The sequence below is a fragment of the Cydia pomonella genome, chromosome 24 (genome assembly GCF_033807575.1).
Source record: "Cydia pomonella isolate Wapato2018A chromosome 24, ilCydPomo1, whole genome shotgun sequence".
NCBI classification, from domain to species: Eukaryota; Metazoa; Arthropoda; class Insecta; order Lepidoptera; family Tortricidae; genus Cydia; species Cydia pomonella.
The window spans coordinates 2,201,909-2,222,810 of record NC_084726.1 but is presented as its reverse complement, the minus strand read 5'-3'; the positions used below and the strand labels follow the sequence as shown (position 1 = coordinate 2,222,810).

The following is a 20,902-nucleotide window of genomic DNA, read 5'->3' as shown; positions in this document are numbered from 1 at the left end:
TTAGCTTCGAAAGTGACATTCCTTCAACCAAAAATGTCAGGTTTGACACTGACAGACAAGTATCATATCGGACACAGATCTAATAATTAAAACTCGAATATACCTGTAAATAACCTTCATTTAGTTCTTATTTAAACCATATTTCTTATATATTTTCAATTCGCGCCTTATCCATTATAAAAATGTTTTACCTACTACATTACAAATAATTACATAATTACGCGCTTCCGGTGCAAAGGTGCCCATAATGCTCACGGTATTACCCCGCTGGATGGCTATGGACAGCCTCTGCACCAGAAACGATTCGGAGCGTGATTCCTCTCCCTTTTGCCAAAGTCGACGGCCTATCTCTTTAAAAAAAAAGTGCAATTCGTAAAAAATATCCAGAATGCATAAGTGAAAACCATTCGAGATTTCATAGTAACCCCCTTTCATTATAGTACCATATTTCCGTCGAAACTGTGCTACAGACGATACAAAGGGAGCCTCATATGAGGGCCCCTTATAGTTAACTTTAAACTAACTACTTTCAACTTTAGTTAGTTAAAACTCTCTGAATTTTATTTTGTGATTAAACTGTGCACTGAGGAAAACGTTTGCCTTTTAGGTAAAGTTTTGGCTCTAATTGAAAACTTCATACAATTTATATCTCAACAACACTATAGTCTGTATCTTTAGGTATTTAAAAAAAGGTAAACAAAATCTACCCTCAAATGGCTCCTTAAGGCAGCTGAAGGTAGATGAAAACATTACATGATCAAATAAAGTAGGTTTAAAGTCAGGTCGTTCAGTGACAGATCCAGGCGGTTTTGTATTTGGTTGGTTAACCAATAAATATTAAAACTACTCGAAAATATACAAATTGTTTGTTTACCTTCTTTTAAATACCTAAAGATACAGACTATAGATGTACCTGTAAAATATACATGTGATTTCAAATGAATGAGGAAGGATTATGTGTAGTTTATGGAATGGGGTCCCGGCACGCACAAGTTTTATGCAGAAATTGCGAAGCGTCTGCAAGCAGAAACCACAGAACCACACAAGATGGTTAACCAACCAAACACAAAACCGCCTGGATCTGTGACTGAACGACCTGACTTTAACCTACATTATTTGATCATGTAATGTTTTCATCTACCCTCAACTGGCTTAAGAAGCCATGTGAGGGTAGATTTTGTTTACTTTTATTTAAAAAGATAGAGAGTCCTTTGATATTCAGTCGCTTTTCGGTGAAGAGAAACATCTTCGGACTAATCCCAATAAGACATAGTTTATCATCTGGGTTAAAAGGTCAGATGGCAGTCGCCTTCGTAAAACTAGTGCCTACGGCAAGTCTCGGGATTAGTTGCCAAGCGGACCTCAGGCTCCCAAGAGCCGTGGCAAAATGCCGGGATAACGCGAGGAAGAAGAGAGCTAAAGATACAGATAATTTTCGAGTACCAATAGTAACGCTACATTAATCCTGTTACTTAGTTCCCAGTTTCCCAGGCCGCCGCTCCAGCATGGACCCTCCCAGTTAAATCTAAACCGATTTTGTTGTGGCAAAGTTTCAAATTGAGTTACAACAGATTCAGTGGATTTTGGGATACTATTAAAATTCACTGTAGTTTTTGTGCAAAGTAGATAAGTTTCTATATATTATGCGTATTCAACTACGAAATAGGACACGACTACGAAATATCATTTGATATTTACCACTAGCTTTTCGGTGAAGGAAAACATCGTGAGGAAACCTGCATACATCTGAGAAGAAATTCAAAGGTGTATGTGAAGTCCCCAATCCGCATTGGGCTAGCGTGGGGACTATAGCCCGAGCCCTCTTGCACATGAGAGGAGGCCTGTGCCCAGCAGTGGGACGTATATAGGCTGAATTCAACTTATGACAAGAAAAATAAAACCAACTTCAAATATTATCAAAAGCGCCATACATGTACCTATAACATTTGAAGAATTCCCTCGATTTCTCCAAGATCCCATCATCAGACTCCGTCTTGGTGCCAACGGGACCATCTCGGGGTTATACCCGTTCGATAAAAAAAAATTGAAAATCGGTTCACGATTCTCAGAGCTATCGAGTAACATACCAACATTAAAAAAAAAAACAGTCGAATTGAGAACTTCCTCCTTTTTTGAAGTCGGTTAAAAAGATAGAGCTTCTTCTCAGTCGTATACCTACTCTGGTCATTGCGGTCGTTGTACGGCCTTTTTCATTGTTTCCCACAATGCTTCTCTATTTATTGCCTGCCGCACGCACAGATTTAAAAGTTAGTTAACTTGGTCGGTCCGTCGCATTGAGGGCTGCAATCTGGGTCTTGTGCCACTCTGCTCTGATCAACCAAACAAAGCCTCTCCATAGCGTCGTCTTCCCTGCGCGTAACTTAACCGAAGAAAAAATGCAGAAGATAGAAAAGATGCAGATTTGCAGAAATCGCGAAGCGTCTGGTTAACGTAACTGGTGACCGGAGAGCTGGCGGCTTCCTCGAACAACGTATCAGCATTGGTATACACCGGGGAAATGACGCTAGCATCCTTGGTACAATGCCTCAAGTGCCTATTTTAGTTAAAGTAATCCTCTGTATATATCCATTATGGATATTGTTATTGTAAATAAAATGGAAAGATATAAGAAGTAAAATAAACCGGACAAGTGCGAGTCGGACTCGCCCACCGAGGGTTCCGTACTTTTTAGTATTTGTTGTTATAGCGGCAACAGAAATACATCATCTGTGAAAATTTCAACTGTCTAGCTATCACGGTTCATGAGATACAGCCTGGTGACAGTCGGACGGACGGACAGCGGAGTCTTAGTAATAGGGTCCCGTTTTACCCTTAGGGGAACGGAACCCTAAAAAGTAAGCAAATTATTCACAGCTAGCAGTTAGAAGCTTAATAAGTAATTCGCCAGTTATTCAATTTCACGCGTTTTTTCTTCTACTTTTTCCTAATTATAACACGATACTGAATATGCCTTTAAACGTATCGGTACTATTTTTGTTACACCTTTATTTATCTATTTATTGATTTTAAAGCAAAAAATGTAAGCACATTTACAAGTACAAAATTATTTCTAAAAGCAAACATTGTGCAAATATTATTTTCCCCAATAATCGCGACGCAACGAGGATTATTCCCAATTTAAAAATGTGGATCACGTTCTAATTGTTTGGTTGAATCCAAAATACAAGTCATTGGTTCGACATTATGTACGGATTGCAAAAAAAAAAAAGATTATAAGATGAACATTAAATTAAGTACGGAAGGGAAGTGATGTGTGGTTAATTATACATACATATTTATATACGATCTTATACATTTAATGTAAACAGATTTTTCAAATGCGTTTTCAATCATTTTCAATAAAAAGACACGTAAAGATCCTTTACAGTACATATGGTGCTACTTTACCGCACTAGTGCGAAAATTAGCATATTTCGTTACTGTGTCGAACATTTAAAGGGCCATATGTACTGTAAAACGTTGTACGATACATGTGCGAATAGGTAATTCGCAACTCGTGTCGATTTAAAACACTCCCTTCGGTCGTGTTTTAATTTATCGCCACTCGTTTCGAATTTCCTATTTTTCGCACTTGTATCGTAATGTACTATTACTGTAGCTTTATTTGGCGTTCATAAGCGCATTGTAATACTACTTGAATAATGAACTATCTTTTCTCAAACTTGTACTTAATGAAATGTTGACATGTCTTACTTCAAATTAGGTCCGGAAATACTACATATCAGGTGCGGTGAGTGATGATGATATGTAAAGGAATTTCATACAGCATTACACACCTAGGCCTGTAAGGCAACCTTCTTTTGTTTTTTAACGTCAAATTATGGCACGTCTTAGCATTCAACCATAAAAGCTTATAGGTTTAGCAAAATTCTGCCATTATGCTCTTTTTTTCTTTTTTTTGTCTCTTTTGCGTTTTTTTTATTTTTTGTATTTCTTAAATATTACTTCGGAGATTCAAAGGGTATCACGGTTTAGGAGATACAGCCCCATAAAGTTTTTTTTTTCAGTCATGCAGAAATCTTTATAGAGCTGTATCTCCTAAACCGTGCGTCGTACGCTAAAATTAATGAATTTTTTGTTCCCCTTTGAAACCCTGAAATAATAAAAACACAAAATGACAAAAAAAAAAAACTTAATGGCAGAATTTTGCTTATAGGTTTTCTAAGGTTGAATACCAAGACGTGCTATAATTTGACGTTTAAAAACAAAAGAATGTTGCCTTACAGGCCTAGGTGTGTGAGGCTGTATGAAATTCCTTTACATATCATCTTCACGCATCGCACCAGATATCGACGCTTAAGAATCAATACTGTCTAACTAACATTTTTTTAAGTTTTTTAGCTTTTAATGCAGTTATGTTCGTTATCTTTTTCTGCATCTAACTGCATTAAAAGATAAAAAACGTAAAAAATGTTCGCGCGTCGATGTGTAGTATTTCCGGACCTAATTTGCCGTAAGTCGTGTCATCATTTCATAGCAAGTTTGAGAAAAACTACATTGTTTGTAGCTGAAGTGCTGAACTGTTGTGTGTTAAGGGAAATTAAAGAGTAACTTTCGTATTTACAATTTTAGACGGGATTGTATTTTGCCAACGCTACAGGCTTACGGGCACTTTTCTCCCTTGAAAGGGAACGTTATGAATATTAAGAGCTGTTCGAACGGAGGCTGCCACATAACCGTACCAGGCGCATTCAGAAATAAACAATATGATAGCAATTGATTACACGTCAAATACTTAATTGATATAAAAAAAAATATTCTAAAAAAAATGATTACTCTTCTGGAGTACATAGGCTACGAAGATTGCTTACCATCGGGCGGGCTTACCATTGTTTGCCACCGACGTAGTATTAAAAAATATATATATTATAGGCACATTTTTAAAGGGCCCACTGATTACCAAAGATTTGTTTACGGTAATAAATATTTTTGATATGAAACTGGTGGTGTTATATCCTCTTCTTAATGTGCTGTATATTATTTGTATTGTTTCTGTATTGAGGTGAGCAAAAAAGAGTATTTGTATTGTATTGTTATATATTATTAAAATACACTAATTATATTACGTGATTAACCCATTTAAAATACTTTTAACACTCTTAATATATATAAAACCGGACACAAGTGCGAGTCAGACTCGGCCACCGAGGGTTCCGTACTTTTTTTGTATTTGTTGTTATAGCGGCAACAGAAATACATCATCTGTGAAAATGTTCAGTGTGAGGGTTCGAATCCCGTAAGGGCATTTATTTGTGTAATGAGCACATATATTTGATCTTGAGTCATTGTTTTCTATGTACGAACGATTATCAATCGCTGTCTGCTAAGGTTGGCGCGGCGGCAGAGGCGGCCGAAAAATCAAAAAAGACTAAATATAGGGGTCTCGGCACCGAACATAATTTCGTACCATTTGGCGTCGAGACCCTTGGTCCGTGGGGTCCGAGCGCCTTTAACCTTTTTAAGGAACTTTCTTAAAGGATTAGAGAGGTCACCGGTGACCGCAGAGCTGGCAGCTTCCTCGCTCAAAGAATTAGTCTTGCGATACAGCGAGGAAATGCTGCTAGCATCTACGGCACCATGCCGCAGGGAGATAGATTTATTTTATTTTAAGTCTAGTTTTATTTATTTTTAGATCTAGGTTTTAAGTTTTGTAGTTTAATATTAATTATATTAACTATTATATTTATCGTAGTCTGTGTATGTACACCTAACTCGTTCAAAAAGGGCGCTCTTTACTTTAGGAGGATTGACTATGAATATAAACAACCAGTCACAAATAAAGCCAATGTATTAATTAATATAATCCCAAACCCTTATATACAATCCCTATGAACATTTCAATAGCGCGATGTAGAAATCGCCGCTCCTGGTACACCGCCATCTCGCGTGATATTTGGTAAACATATTTTATATGACTCTTCGGAATGTATAATATTTATTTATTTATATTTGTACGTTTTGGTCAAATCTTGCAAGTTAAATTCGACCCACTTCCCAATATTCGATTGAGCTGAAACTTTACATATGTAAGTTGGGTGACAATGCAATATTGTGGTACCATCGAGCTGATCTGATGGACACAGGAGATAGCCGATAGGAGATAGATAAAACAAACCTAATTGTGTTTGGGTTTTTTAGTATTGTCTCGATTGTTAGTATAACATAGTTGAAAGAAAAATACAGTCAGCAACAAAAGCTTGTATCATAAATGAAACGTTTTGACAAAAAAGTGACCCTAGTTAATAAGGATAGCAAAGTGTGTAAGTTCCACGTGACATTTATACACTTTTACACCTTAGCTGCGCGAGATTTGAATGCTTTCTCACTATGGGCACAGACGACAAATGTTAATATGACTCGTGGCAGTTCAAATTCGGTTATTCACATCAAATCAAACTCAAATAAAACTAAAATCCAAAACAAATCACTTAACCCCCCGTCTGCAGACTCGTATGAAATTAAAGGCTCAAAACTAACCCTAAACTTGCCTAAGCCAAAACCGCAACCACTTACCATTCTAACTAATCCTGTACCCCTAGTGTAAATAAATTCGATTTCCAAACGTGACGTACGCGTTTGCGTTTAGTCTCATTTTGTATTGGATTTCGAAAGAGCGCGCCAAGCGGGACGTTTTGGAACCTCAAAATCCTATACAAAATGACACTTAACGCAAACGCGTTCGTCACGTTATGATGTCGATCAAAGTTACACTAGGGGTACAGTATCCCTAGTGTAAATAAATTCGATTTCCAAACGTGACGTACGCGTTTGCGTTTAGTCTCATTTTGTATTGAATTTCGAAAGAGCGCGCCAAGCGGGACGTTTTGGAAACTCAAAATCCTATACAAAATGACACTTAACGCAAACGCGTTCGTCACGTTATGATGTCGATCAAAGTTACACTAGGGGTACTGGTAAAGCCAGAAACTATACTTTTAAAGTATAAATATTCGATTTGTATTTAAATATAATAAAGTAATTGGTACGAGGGTCAAACTGAAAGTGTTCAGAATAGGAGTTGAAGTAATTAGGCCGTCACTCTTTATTTTAATGCTGACTTTAACTCTTTTTGAGGGCCTACCGCGAACCACGTTCGACGTGTTGCCTCTCTATCGCACTTGTAAATTCGTACGTAAATGTGACAGGGAGGCAACACGTTGAACATGGTTCGCGGTAGGCCCTCTGATCAGGCGTACACATTTTCATTAGGATAAGATTACCCTCAGCTCATTCTTGCAATGCCTTTTTTGTATGGCGATTTTTGGTCCACGGATGTTTTGTATGAAGTTCATGAGGTACCGGGATTAAGTTTTTTTTACACATAAATATTTATGCAAGAAGTTTTTAACAATGTCATGTGAATACTGAGGAACGTCAGAAACTGCTGATATACAATTTTTTTAACAGTTTAATTTTATTAACTGCATAATTGCGTTGTAAACTTTTGAATGACATGCTTCTCTATGATCATCCGTTAAAGAACTACAAAAACGATTAGATTTGATATTTTAAAAATAAACAGACCTACGAGAACTTGGCTCGTAATGAAAATAAACTGAAGCCTATTGTAACTGTTGTTGGCTGAGCCCACAATGAAAATCGCTTAAAATAGTGACACGAAAAAATTATTGATGTACAATACCCAAATGGCCAGCAATCTTGAAACACGATTAACGACCAAATTAAATATACCTAAAAAAAATATATAAAGAGTTATATTCTTATAAATAAAATGTCTCTTTTTGTTATATGATTTCTATTAAGCAGCCTTTTCTAAGAACTTTCAGTGTTGCCCTCGTAATACTTATTCAGCTTAAGTTAAAACCGGCGTTAGTAGTAATAAATTGTAATAGGCTTAACTTTATTTGTAACTATGCAAGATTAAAAGAGTATTGCTTATAACTTAGAAAAAAAAAAACATTACTTATCAACTATTTTTTGAACGTTTTTAGGGTTCGGTACCCAAAGGGTCAAACGGGACCCTATTACTGAGACTTCGCTGTCCGTCCGTCCGTCTGTCACCAGGCTGTATTTCCTGAACCGTGATAGTTAGCCAGTTGAAATTTCTACAGATTATGTATTTCTGTTGCCGCTATAACAACAAATACTAAAAACAGAATAAAATAAATATTTCTTTCCAATCTCGAGGTTCTCATCATCTCATCCAATCACCGAAGTTAAGCAACGTCGGGCGGGGTCAGTACTTGGATGGGTGACCGTTTTTATAGATAATGGCACGGAACCCTTCCTGTGCGAGTCCGACTCGCAATTGACCAATTTTTTTTATTCGCGTCCCAAACCAGAATTTGCAAAGTAACATAATGAAATTCCTAACTAAATTGCATTTTAACTTAAAGCCTCTTAAATCGAAGCCAACCACAACACACTTTACATTCCACTAATACTGTCAGAGTACGAACTTTTAAAACAATAAACACAAGTGGAACAAACATCTGCGACTTTAGAGTAAAGGTTACAATCCGATTACGACTGCGCAGAGCAGCAGAGTATGAACGTAGCCGTCGGGCTCGGCTAGTATTCGGAGGCTTGGAGTATTTTTATAGCTTTTCGGGTTAAAGATTCTTTATTCTCATAAGAATTTGTACAATTCACTTAAAATGAGAACTTAATATTCATTTTATTTACATATTCCATGTCACAAAAGGAGCGACAGACACTGATTGCAATTTACAATAAGCACTTGTTATTATTTTTGGCGTTGGATGTTGGCCAGCAATTGGGCGTACTGCTGTAATAAATATACCTACCTATATTTCATACATATGAATGAACGATTGTATTTTTTTTTTGCCATACGAATAAATAATAAAACTTGTTATTATTTTGCCGGTAAGTATGTTTAAGTATTTGTATTAGGGGGTAGGTAAGTGGACAACAGTGCGCGTAATACTCGTACGTAGATCGCTGACGAGAAAACATAGAATGGGCGCGACTAGATGTTTTACTAGCTTTTTAGATACTTAACTTTAACAATATACATAATGCATATATACAGATGGTTACTATAACTAGCTTATATCTAAAATAGGCCCTTGAGGCAATGTACCAAGGATGCTGGCGGCATTTCCTCGTTATATCGCAATACTGATACGTTGTGCGAGGAAGCCGCCAGCTCTTCGGTCACCAGTTACGTCAACCAGACGTTTCGCGATTTCTCCAAAAAAACTTGTGCGCACTGGGACCCCATGGACCTATAGTTTCAACGCCAAATGGTACAAAATGGTACTCTCTACCGAAGCTCTTATATTTATTACGTTTCAAAATTTCGGCGCTTTCCGCCGCTGCGCCCGCTTTTACCTTAGTCCGTTGGAGGTGGGACGGTACCAGTGTGTCTACGCAGGTAGCATCCCACACTAACATCCGTCCCAAGCTCCAAGAAACCAAGGACACCCCATCAGGCCTCCTGCCATCATCCCTGATAATGCCAGTCGGCTCAAGAAGAGCAGTCACATTGATGGTGGCAGGAGATCGACGGATTATGTCAGTAAGCGACGCATGTTTTGAAAAAGGACCTGCACTTTTTTGCACCCCGAGTCGCAACCCAGTCGCCAGTCTTAGGGAGGTCGGATCCAAGAAAGTACCAGTATTAGGAAGTATTATTAAGTATTACTAAGTAAGTATTATTAAGTATTAAGTATTAGTAAGTATTACTTTTACTTGTAAAAATTACGGATTGCCTCAAGAACATTTTTTGGCCCAAATGAAATTTCAAAATTTATTTATTTATTTATTTAATCGTATGGCTAGATATTTGTCAAGGTCGCTTACAGTATTAGTGAAACTTTAACTAATTAGGTACTATAATTTTACATCTAGCTCCTTCACCCATCGGGCTGCGTTTTCATCAGGGAAGAGCAAGTCCAGAGTATCTCCAGGGTATTTTCTCTTTGGGCAGTCGTAGATGATATGGTGCATGGATTGCACTGGCTCAAAATTTATGAGCTGATTAATCCCGCTACCCTGCAGCCATACCTATTGCTGTGTTAGGGTATGAGAGGAGAAGTATCGGACAAATTTTCAGCTTGCCTCAAGTAGGGTCAAGGTGGGTACAGTGACTCACTCGACCTAATTTCAACACGAGAGAGGCTATTTGGGCCACTGAGCCACTGTTTGACCTGAGCCGCTGTTTCCACCTTGATTCCACCTACTTTCTAAATGTCTACCAGCTCCCGGACCACTGCTGCAGCGTTGAACCGCGCGATATTACTGTACCGCTACTAACAACGCCTTCGTTGCACTAGAGGGAAACGGGTAGTGAAAGCAACTGGAGGCGTTTTTTTTTATACTACAAGCAGTCTCCGTAGCCTATGTACGCTTGCAACTCCATAGGAGTGACATACGCATTGCCGACCCTAATACTCCGTACCCTGGTTGAGCTCTGGCAACCTTACACACCGGCGAGAACACAACGCTATGAGTAGGGTCTAGTGTTAGGCACTTGGTATGGCACTTAGAATTTAGGGGGGCCTCCTTTTCCATCTTAAAACCATTAGGTTGCCTAGGCCCCTAGTCCCGGGCCTTGTAGGCGGAAATTGACCCTGGGGGCCGTGAAAACCGAATTTGGGGATCTTTCTCTTTTTCTCTCACTAAGACGTAATCAGTGACAGAGAAATATGCCCGCAATTGACGAACTTCGATTTTCGTGGTAGGCCCCTGGCAACGGTATCGCAGCGTTGTCGTCGCAACCCGAATGTAACGTGATGGCAAACTCTATTTACTGGTAAAGTTTTGTTAGTGTTTCTTTTTTCAATCCATTTAGGAATTTCGGGTTGAATGTATTTACTTGACTAACAAAAACAGAAGCTGTAGAGTATTATTTTTACAAGCTTTTATTTAAATTGCAACGAATGGATGTTCAGGTCAAATTGCAAGCTAAATTAGACCCACTCCCCATTATTCGCTCGAGCTAAAATTTCACAAAAATCATGCCGCCATTAAAATTTGTGCATTTTACGGCAAAAAACATGTCACAGTATACACATAGCGACTAGTAAAATTATACTAGACACGGTTATTGAAATAATATATCAAAGAGTGTGAAATAAAGAGTAAGTACACAGGATTTTACGCCCCTAATACCACTGGTCTCAATAGATTTGCAAGGGGCCGTTCCTCTTACCAGCAAACGAGACGCACGTTTGTTTCCCACCATAGAAAAGTTAATCGTGATAATGAAAACTCCAACGAACCTACTTAAACCTCTGAATAACAAACGCATCTCAACTGGTTAATTTATTATATCCCTTCCTTAGAAATATATAAATCAAAATGACAGATAAAGACACCAATATTAGCTGATTGAGGCTTGTAGCGTGTCTACAAATCAAGGGATTTAAAATAAACAAGTTTATATCTTTTTTAACAACTTATCCTAGTGGACATTGTTAATTGTTAGGTTGGTAACAACACTACGAGTCGGTTCCTATTTTGTGTGATCTGTGGCAACTCTCTTATTTCCAAGATGGCGTCGTTCATACATGCAGTTCGTTTTTCTGTCCACCATCATAACAGACATGATTATTAATTTTTGATTTGAGGTCGGCAGGTAACGCATATTAGATATGCGCCTTTGAAGTTGCAAGCGTTTATTGCTTGTGTTGTCGCATTGCCGCCACAGCAAAATACATTGCAATATTGAAAACGGGCGTGTTTAGTCAACAAGGACCCCCCCGCTTAGCTTACAAGTAGGGCTTCGTCTAGACGGCAAGCTTCATTGGTTAGGGATTACGTAGCCGTGTGAACGATCCCATGGCAAAATGAAAATTCTCGAGCGACAAGAAAATAAAATACTAAATTCGTGATAAATTATAGTGGGTTTTAATCGTTAAAAAATACAATTTAATTCGGCGCTAGCTTGCTTGCTTCCTTTCGAAACCCGCGCTCATCGTGATACTTCGCGCGAAGTTTGTTTTTGCGCTTAAATCGGCGCTAGCTTGCTTTTCGAAACTTGCGCTCATCGCGATACTTCGCGCGAAGTTTGTTTTTCCGCTAGCTTATTCTATTAGTTATATTAACTAATCCAAAAATCACAACTACATTATTGAAGTAAGTTAGAGGCTTCTATCGGTCTCGTTTGTCTAAAAAATGAAAATGTTTGTTTAAAGAGAGGCATCTTTGATACGATTTTTCCTGCTATAAAAATTAACCAATCGTGTAACGGCAACTACAGAAATTAAGTCAACACCATAATTAACCAGTTCACCAAACAATACTTTCATGAGTTTTGTAACTGCTAAGATAAATCAAGATACCTGACATCAAAATATAAAATGCGTCGTCTTGACTCAATCATCGTACCAATCTGCGCCGGGCATCGTGGATGACACGAACTATAACTTTGTCTCCTTCTAAAACAAATATTGTACTACGGGTAGTGTTTAACCGACTTCAAAAAAGAAGGAGGTTCTCAATTCGACTGCTTTTTTTGTATGTATGTTACTCGATATCTCCGAGAATCGTGAACCGATTTTCAAATTTTTTTTTAATCGAACTGGTATAAACCCGACATGGTCCCGTTGGCACCAAGTCGGGGTCTGATGATGGGATCTTGGAGAAATCGAGGGAACTTTTCAAATGTTATAGGTACAAATATGGCGCTTTTGGTAATATTTGCAGTCGGTTTTATTTTTTGTTAAAAAGGTTTATTAGGGTTCCGTATCCAAAGGGTAAAACGGGACCCTATTACTAAGACTCCGCTGTCCGTCCGTCCGTCCGTCCGTCCATCTGTCCGTCCATCTGTCCGTCCGTCCGTCTATCCGTCCGTCCGTCCGTCGTCTGTCCGTCCGTCCGTCCGTCCGTCCGTCTGTCCGTCTGTCTGTCTGTCTGTCAGTTTGTCTGTCTGTCTGTCATCAGGCTATATCTCACGAACCGTTGTTGCCGATACAACAACAAATACTAACAAGTACGGAGCCCTCAGTGGGCGAGTCCGCCTCGCACTTGTCCGGTTTTTTTTTTATTATAACTTCAACTTCTTTAGGTACCTACAAGTCAGTTTACTCTAACAAACACATTTGAAATAGATTTCCACAATAAAGTTTAGAAAAGACAACTTATCGTCGGTCTCAAACGACACAACTTTCTTAGATGAACAATACGATTGCTGGCAACAGATTAGTGACTTGTTTATTTCAAAACAAAAGACTTGCTAGCAGTTGTTGAATGAATTGCACTTAAGTAGATGTTTAACTCATTGATCAATATCAAATATCAAACATTTATTCAACAAATAGGCCACAGGGGCACTTTTACATGTCCATTTTTACAAACAATAAAAATTAAAAAAAAAAAAAACAATTACAAATATGGAATCGATGAAATAATAAATACTTTATTAGAGATGTATACTGTCTCTAAATGTCAAATTACATAAAAAAAAAACATAAAATACTAAAATTCTTTAGAGATGTATAAGTCTCTTAGTGTCAGAGATAAATTATAAAAAAAGATATTAAATTATCCTTAGAGATGTAGAGGGTCGCCAAGGCTTGAATTCTTATATAAATAATTAAAAGACAAAAAATAAAATAATTAAAACAGACAAGAACCGAATGAAGTGTCTCACGTTAATGCCACTCAAAAGTAAAGTTACATACTTTAACATAACATGTACCCCGTGTAAGCTTACACAGACCGGTCTCCATATATATCTAAGGGAGCTTACTGGCAATAAAAATGGGGCCAGTACAGCGGTGTCAATACACGAATTTGCGCCAATCGTGCAATCTAACGCCACCACGCGATTTGTTGATGAGTTCGCATCGCGCGCGCGATTGGTCGCAACTAGTTGCGATAGACTGCGCTCAAATTCGTAAGTGACACCACTGAACTGGCACCATTCATAGTGCCCGTAAGGCTCATAGTTTAACTGCAGTAAGTAACTGATATTTATTTTGTATATTTTTCCACAGATGCAAAGATTTGGCTGTAAAATAAATAAATAAAATGATTTTATTTCGGATATTATATTACATAAGTTTTTTTTATTCATTATGCCCCAACTCCAGGTTCATTGAAAGAAATAATTTCATTACAGTAACAAAATCTTTTGTTACTACTAACACAAATAATGGTACTTTCGAACTGTAACACCAACGTTGTATATATATAAAAAAAAAGACAAAAAAAGAACTTTTAGAAAAAAGGCTAGGTTCATTTAAAATCGTATCACACTATTTTCTTTTTTCTCAGAAATCTTTACGCACAATAATTGCGAGCACATTAAATTTACACGCACTCCCATAACTTATCCTTAAAAGCCTTAAGCTCCAATAAACGAAAGAATACTGGGCGAAACAAAAAAACTACCCACAATTTTCCTTGTCTGTAGAAACTTGGCGATGCGATTTTTCGGGTTAACAATTGTACCCAGGTCCCCCTAAGTGTATTAAATTACCCCTGATCCAAAGGTTAAATGGTACAATGTCGCGGCAGGGGAGGTCAGGCTAAAATGGACAAGGGGGAAAAGTGAAAATAAGAGAAGTATAAAAAGCTTTAATTTTGTGACGCCAAAGTTGCAAAAATTCTGTGTATCAGCAGATCACGGAGGATTTTCCGATTATTATGTGGCAGTTGAGTCTCATATATTTCAATAGATAGAGGCCCCTTTTTTATTATTTTCAAAAATTAATAACGCAAATTTAAATAAATTTCAGGTCAATCAATCATTTATTTATTTCTTTGAATGCGGTATAATAGTATGATATAAAAAATCAATTTTTGTTTAGCACATCCTGCCTGAATAGGCATAGAAATGTATGTATGTATGTATAAACTCTTTATTGTACAAAAGACAAAATATAAATACGAGTATGGCACAGTATAAGCAGTACAAAAGCGAACTTATCCCTTTAAGGGATTTCTTCCAGTTAACCTTTGAGTAGATGAGAGTTGATGAAGAATGGTAGACAAATATAGCACTGAGTACAATAGACTAGAGGAAAGTCAATAACATTATCAAAGAACGCGAAAATAAATAAAATTAAATAAGAAAAAAAAAAAAGAAGTAATAGTATAACAAATATATAGAATACCTATATTATATACAATAATTATATATTTATAGTCACAAATAAGTTAAATCTGGTCAGATAGCCACAGCACAGCTTCTTTAACTACCCCTTAAGCGATAAGAAATAATAAGTATTGCCTAAAACTGCATGCAGGTAAAAATAAAATAAAATGAAAATTAAAAATTTAAAAACATAAATCATAGTGTCGTAAGTAACAAAGTATCATTTTTATAAACGTTTCCTTTCACACGTTAGCACACCAGTATTCTCCAATCGTCCGCTCCCGGACACTCCTCAACAATTTTTTATTTTTTGCACCTGACTGCGACTTGTTTGCTGACAAAAATCATAAACTTTTTAAAGATTTTTTACGTTATTGTGAATCAGCTTTTTAATTATTGTCATATTTATCATATATTTTTATTACCTAGCTTATAGCTCTATTACTACTTAATTTTACAGCGAATTGGCGCCCGTTAGCTGTAATGCTGTAAAATTGTATTTCAATAAATAAATAAATAAATAATTAAATAAACAAATAAATAAAAGTACTTATACAAATGATTAATAATTGAGGTAGTCAAATAATTAGTTAGGTCAAATAATAGCTAAGATAACATTATTAAGGAGCCTCTAGGAAGTCTTCTATTGAGTAAAAACATGTTTCGATTGAATATATAGTCAATTGTTTCTTAAATCGATGAGTTTCTCATACTCGTATGTATAAGTGTTTTGTTAAATATTCTTCATTCATTCCCGTGCTGACTTTCATGCGATTCTCCCACAAAACGGATACTTTTTACTTATTTTTTTTGGCTTCACATTTATATTATCTCCTTAAAATAAATCTAGGTAGGCCGTTTGCTTATTCACCAAGTATTTATAAAAATGCCCAACAACATACATCTTCTAAGGCTTTTCAAAAATATATTAATAATAGAAATATAATAATAATAATATAAATATATCCCCCATGACGAGAATCTCGTGAAAGCCGAGAAGGACAAGTCCAGTAAGTACCTAGACTTGGCTAACGAGATTACTGCCATGTGGGATGTTGACTCGACGATCATTGTTCCGATAGTCGTGTCAGCGAACGGTCTCATAGCGAAGAGTCTCGACCAACACCTAGAGAGACTCTCGCTAGGTGGCTGGATCAAGGGTCAGATGCAGAAGGCAGTAATTTTGGACACGGCGCGTATAGTGCGTCGGTTCCTCTCTCTGCGGCCCTGACCACCGGCAGCTTGGGCCCTGCCCCGCTGCTGGCGTCACCCTAGGTTAGGTTTTTTATAATGTGTTTATATCTTTTGTATTGTTTTGTAAGTGTTATTATATTTTACTTTTATATCCATATTATAAAAAATCCTAACCTAAGATATTGAATGAATAAAGATAATATAAATATAATATAATACATCATATACATATTCCGATTAATTTGTAGTTAAGATTAAATTAAACATACTTTGCTAGGCGAGTTAAACGACCCTATAATCTAAGCAGTTGTCGCACGAGTAGTTCGTGTTCGGTTTAACTGGCCTCGACCTCGACGCACTGCATGACATTATTATTGCATTGCGCATGTTGTTACCAAGCGTCTTTGTACGTAAGTCGTTCACCGTTTTTGCATGCTACCCTCTCCTATTTAGATTTAAGCAAAATTATTGTTTTCTCAGTAAGTGATTTATGTAAATCTTTTGAGAAATAAATATCTTAAACCATAAACCATAAAATCGTTCGGTTCGTTTGTAGACAACTATTTATTATTTTATCACACAAAATTCTCCAAATTCTGTTTTGATGTCAGAATTGATATGTAAATACCATTGAAGATAGTTACATCGGACGAGATTCCCACATTTTAGTTTACATAGATTAGATCCAATACAAACATATGTTATAGCAAATTACAAATAAAAACCTTTTTTAGATAACATTAATCTTCTAATCTTGTGATAAAAAGTAAAGTTTATTTGAAATCTGTTCCGTACTTTCTATAGTTTTAAATTTGGAGGCGAGGTAGCTATATAAGAAAAAATATACCTTAAGGTTCAGTAAGTCCGTGTTCTTCTTTCACTCTCATTGAGCGTAAGAGTGAGAGAGATGGAAGTGCGCGGCCGGGAACGCGGATATCATGTTTTTTTTTTAAAGTTTTTGTACGTTTAAATAAACAAAAAGCCGAGCAAAGTGGCGTGCTCATTTTGGGTCATCGTGCAAGCCAAGTAAGTAAATAAATAAAAAAGTAAATAAGCGCTGGTGGCCAAAAGTGGTTCAAACCTTGGCTCGTACCAATAAGTTTTTCAGAACTTATGTACGAGATATCATTTGATATTTACCAGTCGCTTTTCGGTGAAGGAAAACATCGTGAGGAAACCGGACTAATCCCAACAAGGCCTAGTTTACCCTCTGGGTTGGAAGGTCAGATGGCAGTCGCTTTCGTAAAAACTAGTGCCTGCGCCAATCTATGGGATTAGTTACCAAGCGGATCCCAGGCTCCCATAGGCCGTGGCAATAAGCCGGGATAAACGCTAGGAAGATCATGACGATAAGTCCCTCAAACTTGATAATTATTGCCGATTTTTAGAAGGAATTTTCATATTTTTGGCTTTTAAAAATACTATAAGTAATCAGAATCTTGAAGGTAACTACAATAATTATCCCTACTGACCCCCTTACATCGTCACGGGCTCTTTATTTCCATAACGGCTCTCGAAAATGAGATAATTTGATAAGGAGATTAACCCAACGTTTATTTTAGATTTTATGAGCAAACTTCTCCTTTTCGTACCTTGCTAGTGTTGGGAAAATCGAGTCTGTTGAAGTTATTTTACTAGGGACTCGAGACTTGTTAGAATTTTGTGACTTTTAGACCAATTCGAACATCCACCAGTATATGACGTTATTAGACTTCGATAACGAACATCTGATGTTTGAAATCACTTTCTACACTGTTTTTTTTTCTGTTAATTTCACGGTTGCATTCCTGAGCTTAAATTAAGCAACTTTTCTTAAGACACCGGTATTCTAATTAGCTCCATTTCGGGGATAATCGTTATTTTATTTTTATCTCATAAGGCCCCAACGAGCGTGTACACTTGTCTTAGGTCCTGTTTGTATATTGATTAGTGTTAAGTGCGAGTTAATACATTTGCTACTCAAATAAATGTTAGTACTATCTCGGACGATCGATGTTCGAAATGACATTGATATGCCACCGTTTTCAATTGTTTGGTTGAGTTAAATGTAAATTACAACAACACTATATGTAACATGTAATTACTTCTGCTAAAAATAAAAATAATTGAAGTTTTTCTTAATTTAACTATGCCATTTAGTTTCCTTAAACGTACTTACCGATACCCCGAAGTTAACGGAATTCAATAAAAACACGGTGTATATTTAAAACTCGATTAAAGGAACATTATATATCTGTATCTTAAACCTTTTGTGTTCTTATAACTCACGGTTGCTATGGATATCTGACATATGCATTTATTTATAAATTGTATTTAGTAATTTGTGTAGTGTATGATTTTTTGTATAGTTGAAGTTTATATATTTTATTATTATTTTTGTCTTTTTTTACATTTTCAATATAATATTTTTCGTTTCGCTGTCTTAAGGTTGTCTGGAAGAGATCGCTGATTAACGATAAATCCGCCAGTTGTTACTTACACTGTTAGGCTCCAATGAATTCTCTGTAACTTTTATTCTGCAGTGTGCAATAATAGTTAATATTTACGATACCAGTGCAGACTCGATTTTTGCCAACACTAATCTTGCTTGCATAATTTTTATATAAAATGGGGAGAGTGGGGCGAACTGAAATTTGCGCCATATCCTGTTGGCTAAATGACTTCTTCCGCGTTAAAAATGGCTTTATCGCTGCGAAAAAATTAGCTTGGCTGGCTTTAATTATGTTTTGTTAGTATAATATTCTTTTATTTTTACGTTTATTCTGTCTTTCATCTCAGTCGTTTGCTCTTTACACGGCCATTCTTAGAACATGAAGATCTTATGAATAGTAATAGGTCGTATGTAAAAATATAAATTAATTACTAACAAGCAGAAACGTCTGCGGACGATGCTATTAAGCTTAGCATAAATTGAAAAGTGGAAAAATTACTGCCCTGGGTGAGACTTGAACTCACGGCATCTGAACTGGCATAATTACTATATTATCCAAAAAAATAATTTCATAAAATTCATATTATGCTTCCCTTATTATTCTTAACCTACCGACTGCGCCAAGAATATGAACAATTTAGACAAAATTATAAATATATTATTATCTGTGTCCAACAAGGAGTATCCATGAATAGAACTGGACAGCATAATGATTCTCCTGTTTCGCAAGTTAGAGAGTTCGAGTGCGCAATGACAGCGCAAAACCACCCTCAACCGGTTATGCCCAGCTTCTTACAGGTTATGCATCAGCCCAGCACGCTGCCCGGCAATCGTGGCCGATACGATACTTTTAATCTTTAGGTATTCAAATAAAAGTAAACAAACAATTTGTACATTTTCGGGTAGTTATAACATTTATTGGTTAACCAACCAAATACAAAACCGCCTGGATCTGCGACTTAACAACCTGACTTTTTAGTCTTTTTACTTACATTATTTGTTCATGTAATGTTTTCATCTACCCTCAAATGGCTTGTTAAGAAGTATTTGTTTACTTTTATTTAAAGAGCTAAAGACACAGAGTGAAAATGAAGACCTAGGGTCTCCGAAACATGTGACCAGTGACTAAGAATACGTTGACAGTTAAACCGTATAATTCGCATGGAGATTTTTCTTTTTTTTAACATAAAAATAACAAACCTGCAGTCTAATAGACGCGGATCTATAAGCTCTGTCGGCTGTGTTCTGGGCTTGGCACGTGAATGTCTGGTTGTGGTGAAACCTTCTCGGCCGTAGACGAAGCACCGACCTGGGGTAAAAATGTAAAATAGATCAATTATTTTTAATCATATTCCTTAAAGTACAAAGAAAAAAAATGCAAGAAATAGAATCATCAAAACATAGTCTTAACGCTTAAGTATCTTTTGTTAGTATCTACAAGTTGAGTAAAAGTTATTACGTGAAGACAAATCTTCTTGAGATAACCTGCATTGAAAAGAAAGGAACGGCGAACACACAAACAAATTAGTACAAACAATAAATTATTGAAACTAAGTTTGTCAGCAAAAACGTAATATTTTATACTATCCAAATTTTCCTTTATTTATGCGGTTTCTCAGTTCTAACCTAACCTAACCCACTTTTTTGTTAACTACTTATTATCTTCTGCTGTTAACTACTTATTGTTAATTATGGTACCAATCACAAGGAACGTTTTAATCCATTATAAGCACTTATATTTTTTTGCATGAATTCATGCCTTGAATAATTTTAAGGACTTATTTTTTCTTCATCGCCTTCGATATCCAGACTACTTACATGACTTGCGTTCAGGTGCGCGAGTCCGTATATCAAGCGTGACTTCGAGTCGCGTGTCACAACGCAAGTCGTAGAGAACTCCATAAGATTATACTTTGGTTTCCCTTCAAAACAAATCGATTTCTAGACCACCTAGCATGATTTGCGTTCTCATGCGAGAGTCCATATATCAAGCGTGACTTCAAGTCGCATGTGACAACGCAAGTCATGCTAAGTGGTCAGGTAGGTATAGATGGTATTTCACAACCAGAAGAGAGAACTCCATAAGATTATACTCTGGTTTCCCTTCAAAACAAATCGATTTCCAGACCATCTAACATGACTTGCGTTTTCGTGCGCGAGTCCATATATCAAGCGTGACGTCGAGTCGCGTGGTACAGCGCAAGTCATGCCAAGTGGTTGTAGGT

The 20,902-nt window shown here is 36.7% G+C and overlaps 1 protein-coding gene across 3 annotated transcripts in view; it reads right to left on the bottom strand.

Annotated features, from left to right (window-relative positions):
* LOC133531036 (irregular chiasm C-roughest protein-like) overlaps positions 1-20,902 on the bottom strand; it is a 216,689-nt gene that overhangs the window by 45,670 nt on the left and 150,117 nt on the right. For all 3 annotated transcript variants that reach the window (XM_061869123.1, XM_061869121.1, XM_061869122.1), the window contains exon 7: positions 19,878-19,986. In XM_061869123.1, the coding sequence (XP_061725107.1) occupies positions 19,878-19,986 (109 nt within the window). The remainder of the gene's footprint in view (positions 1-19,877; positions 19,987-20,902) is intronic.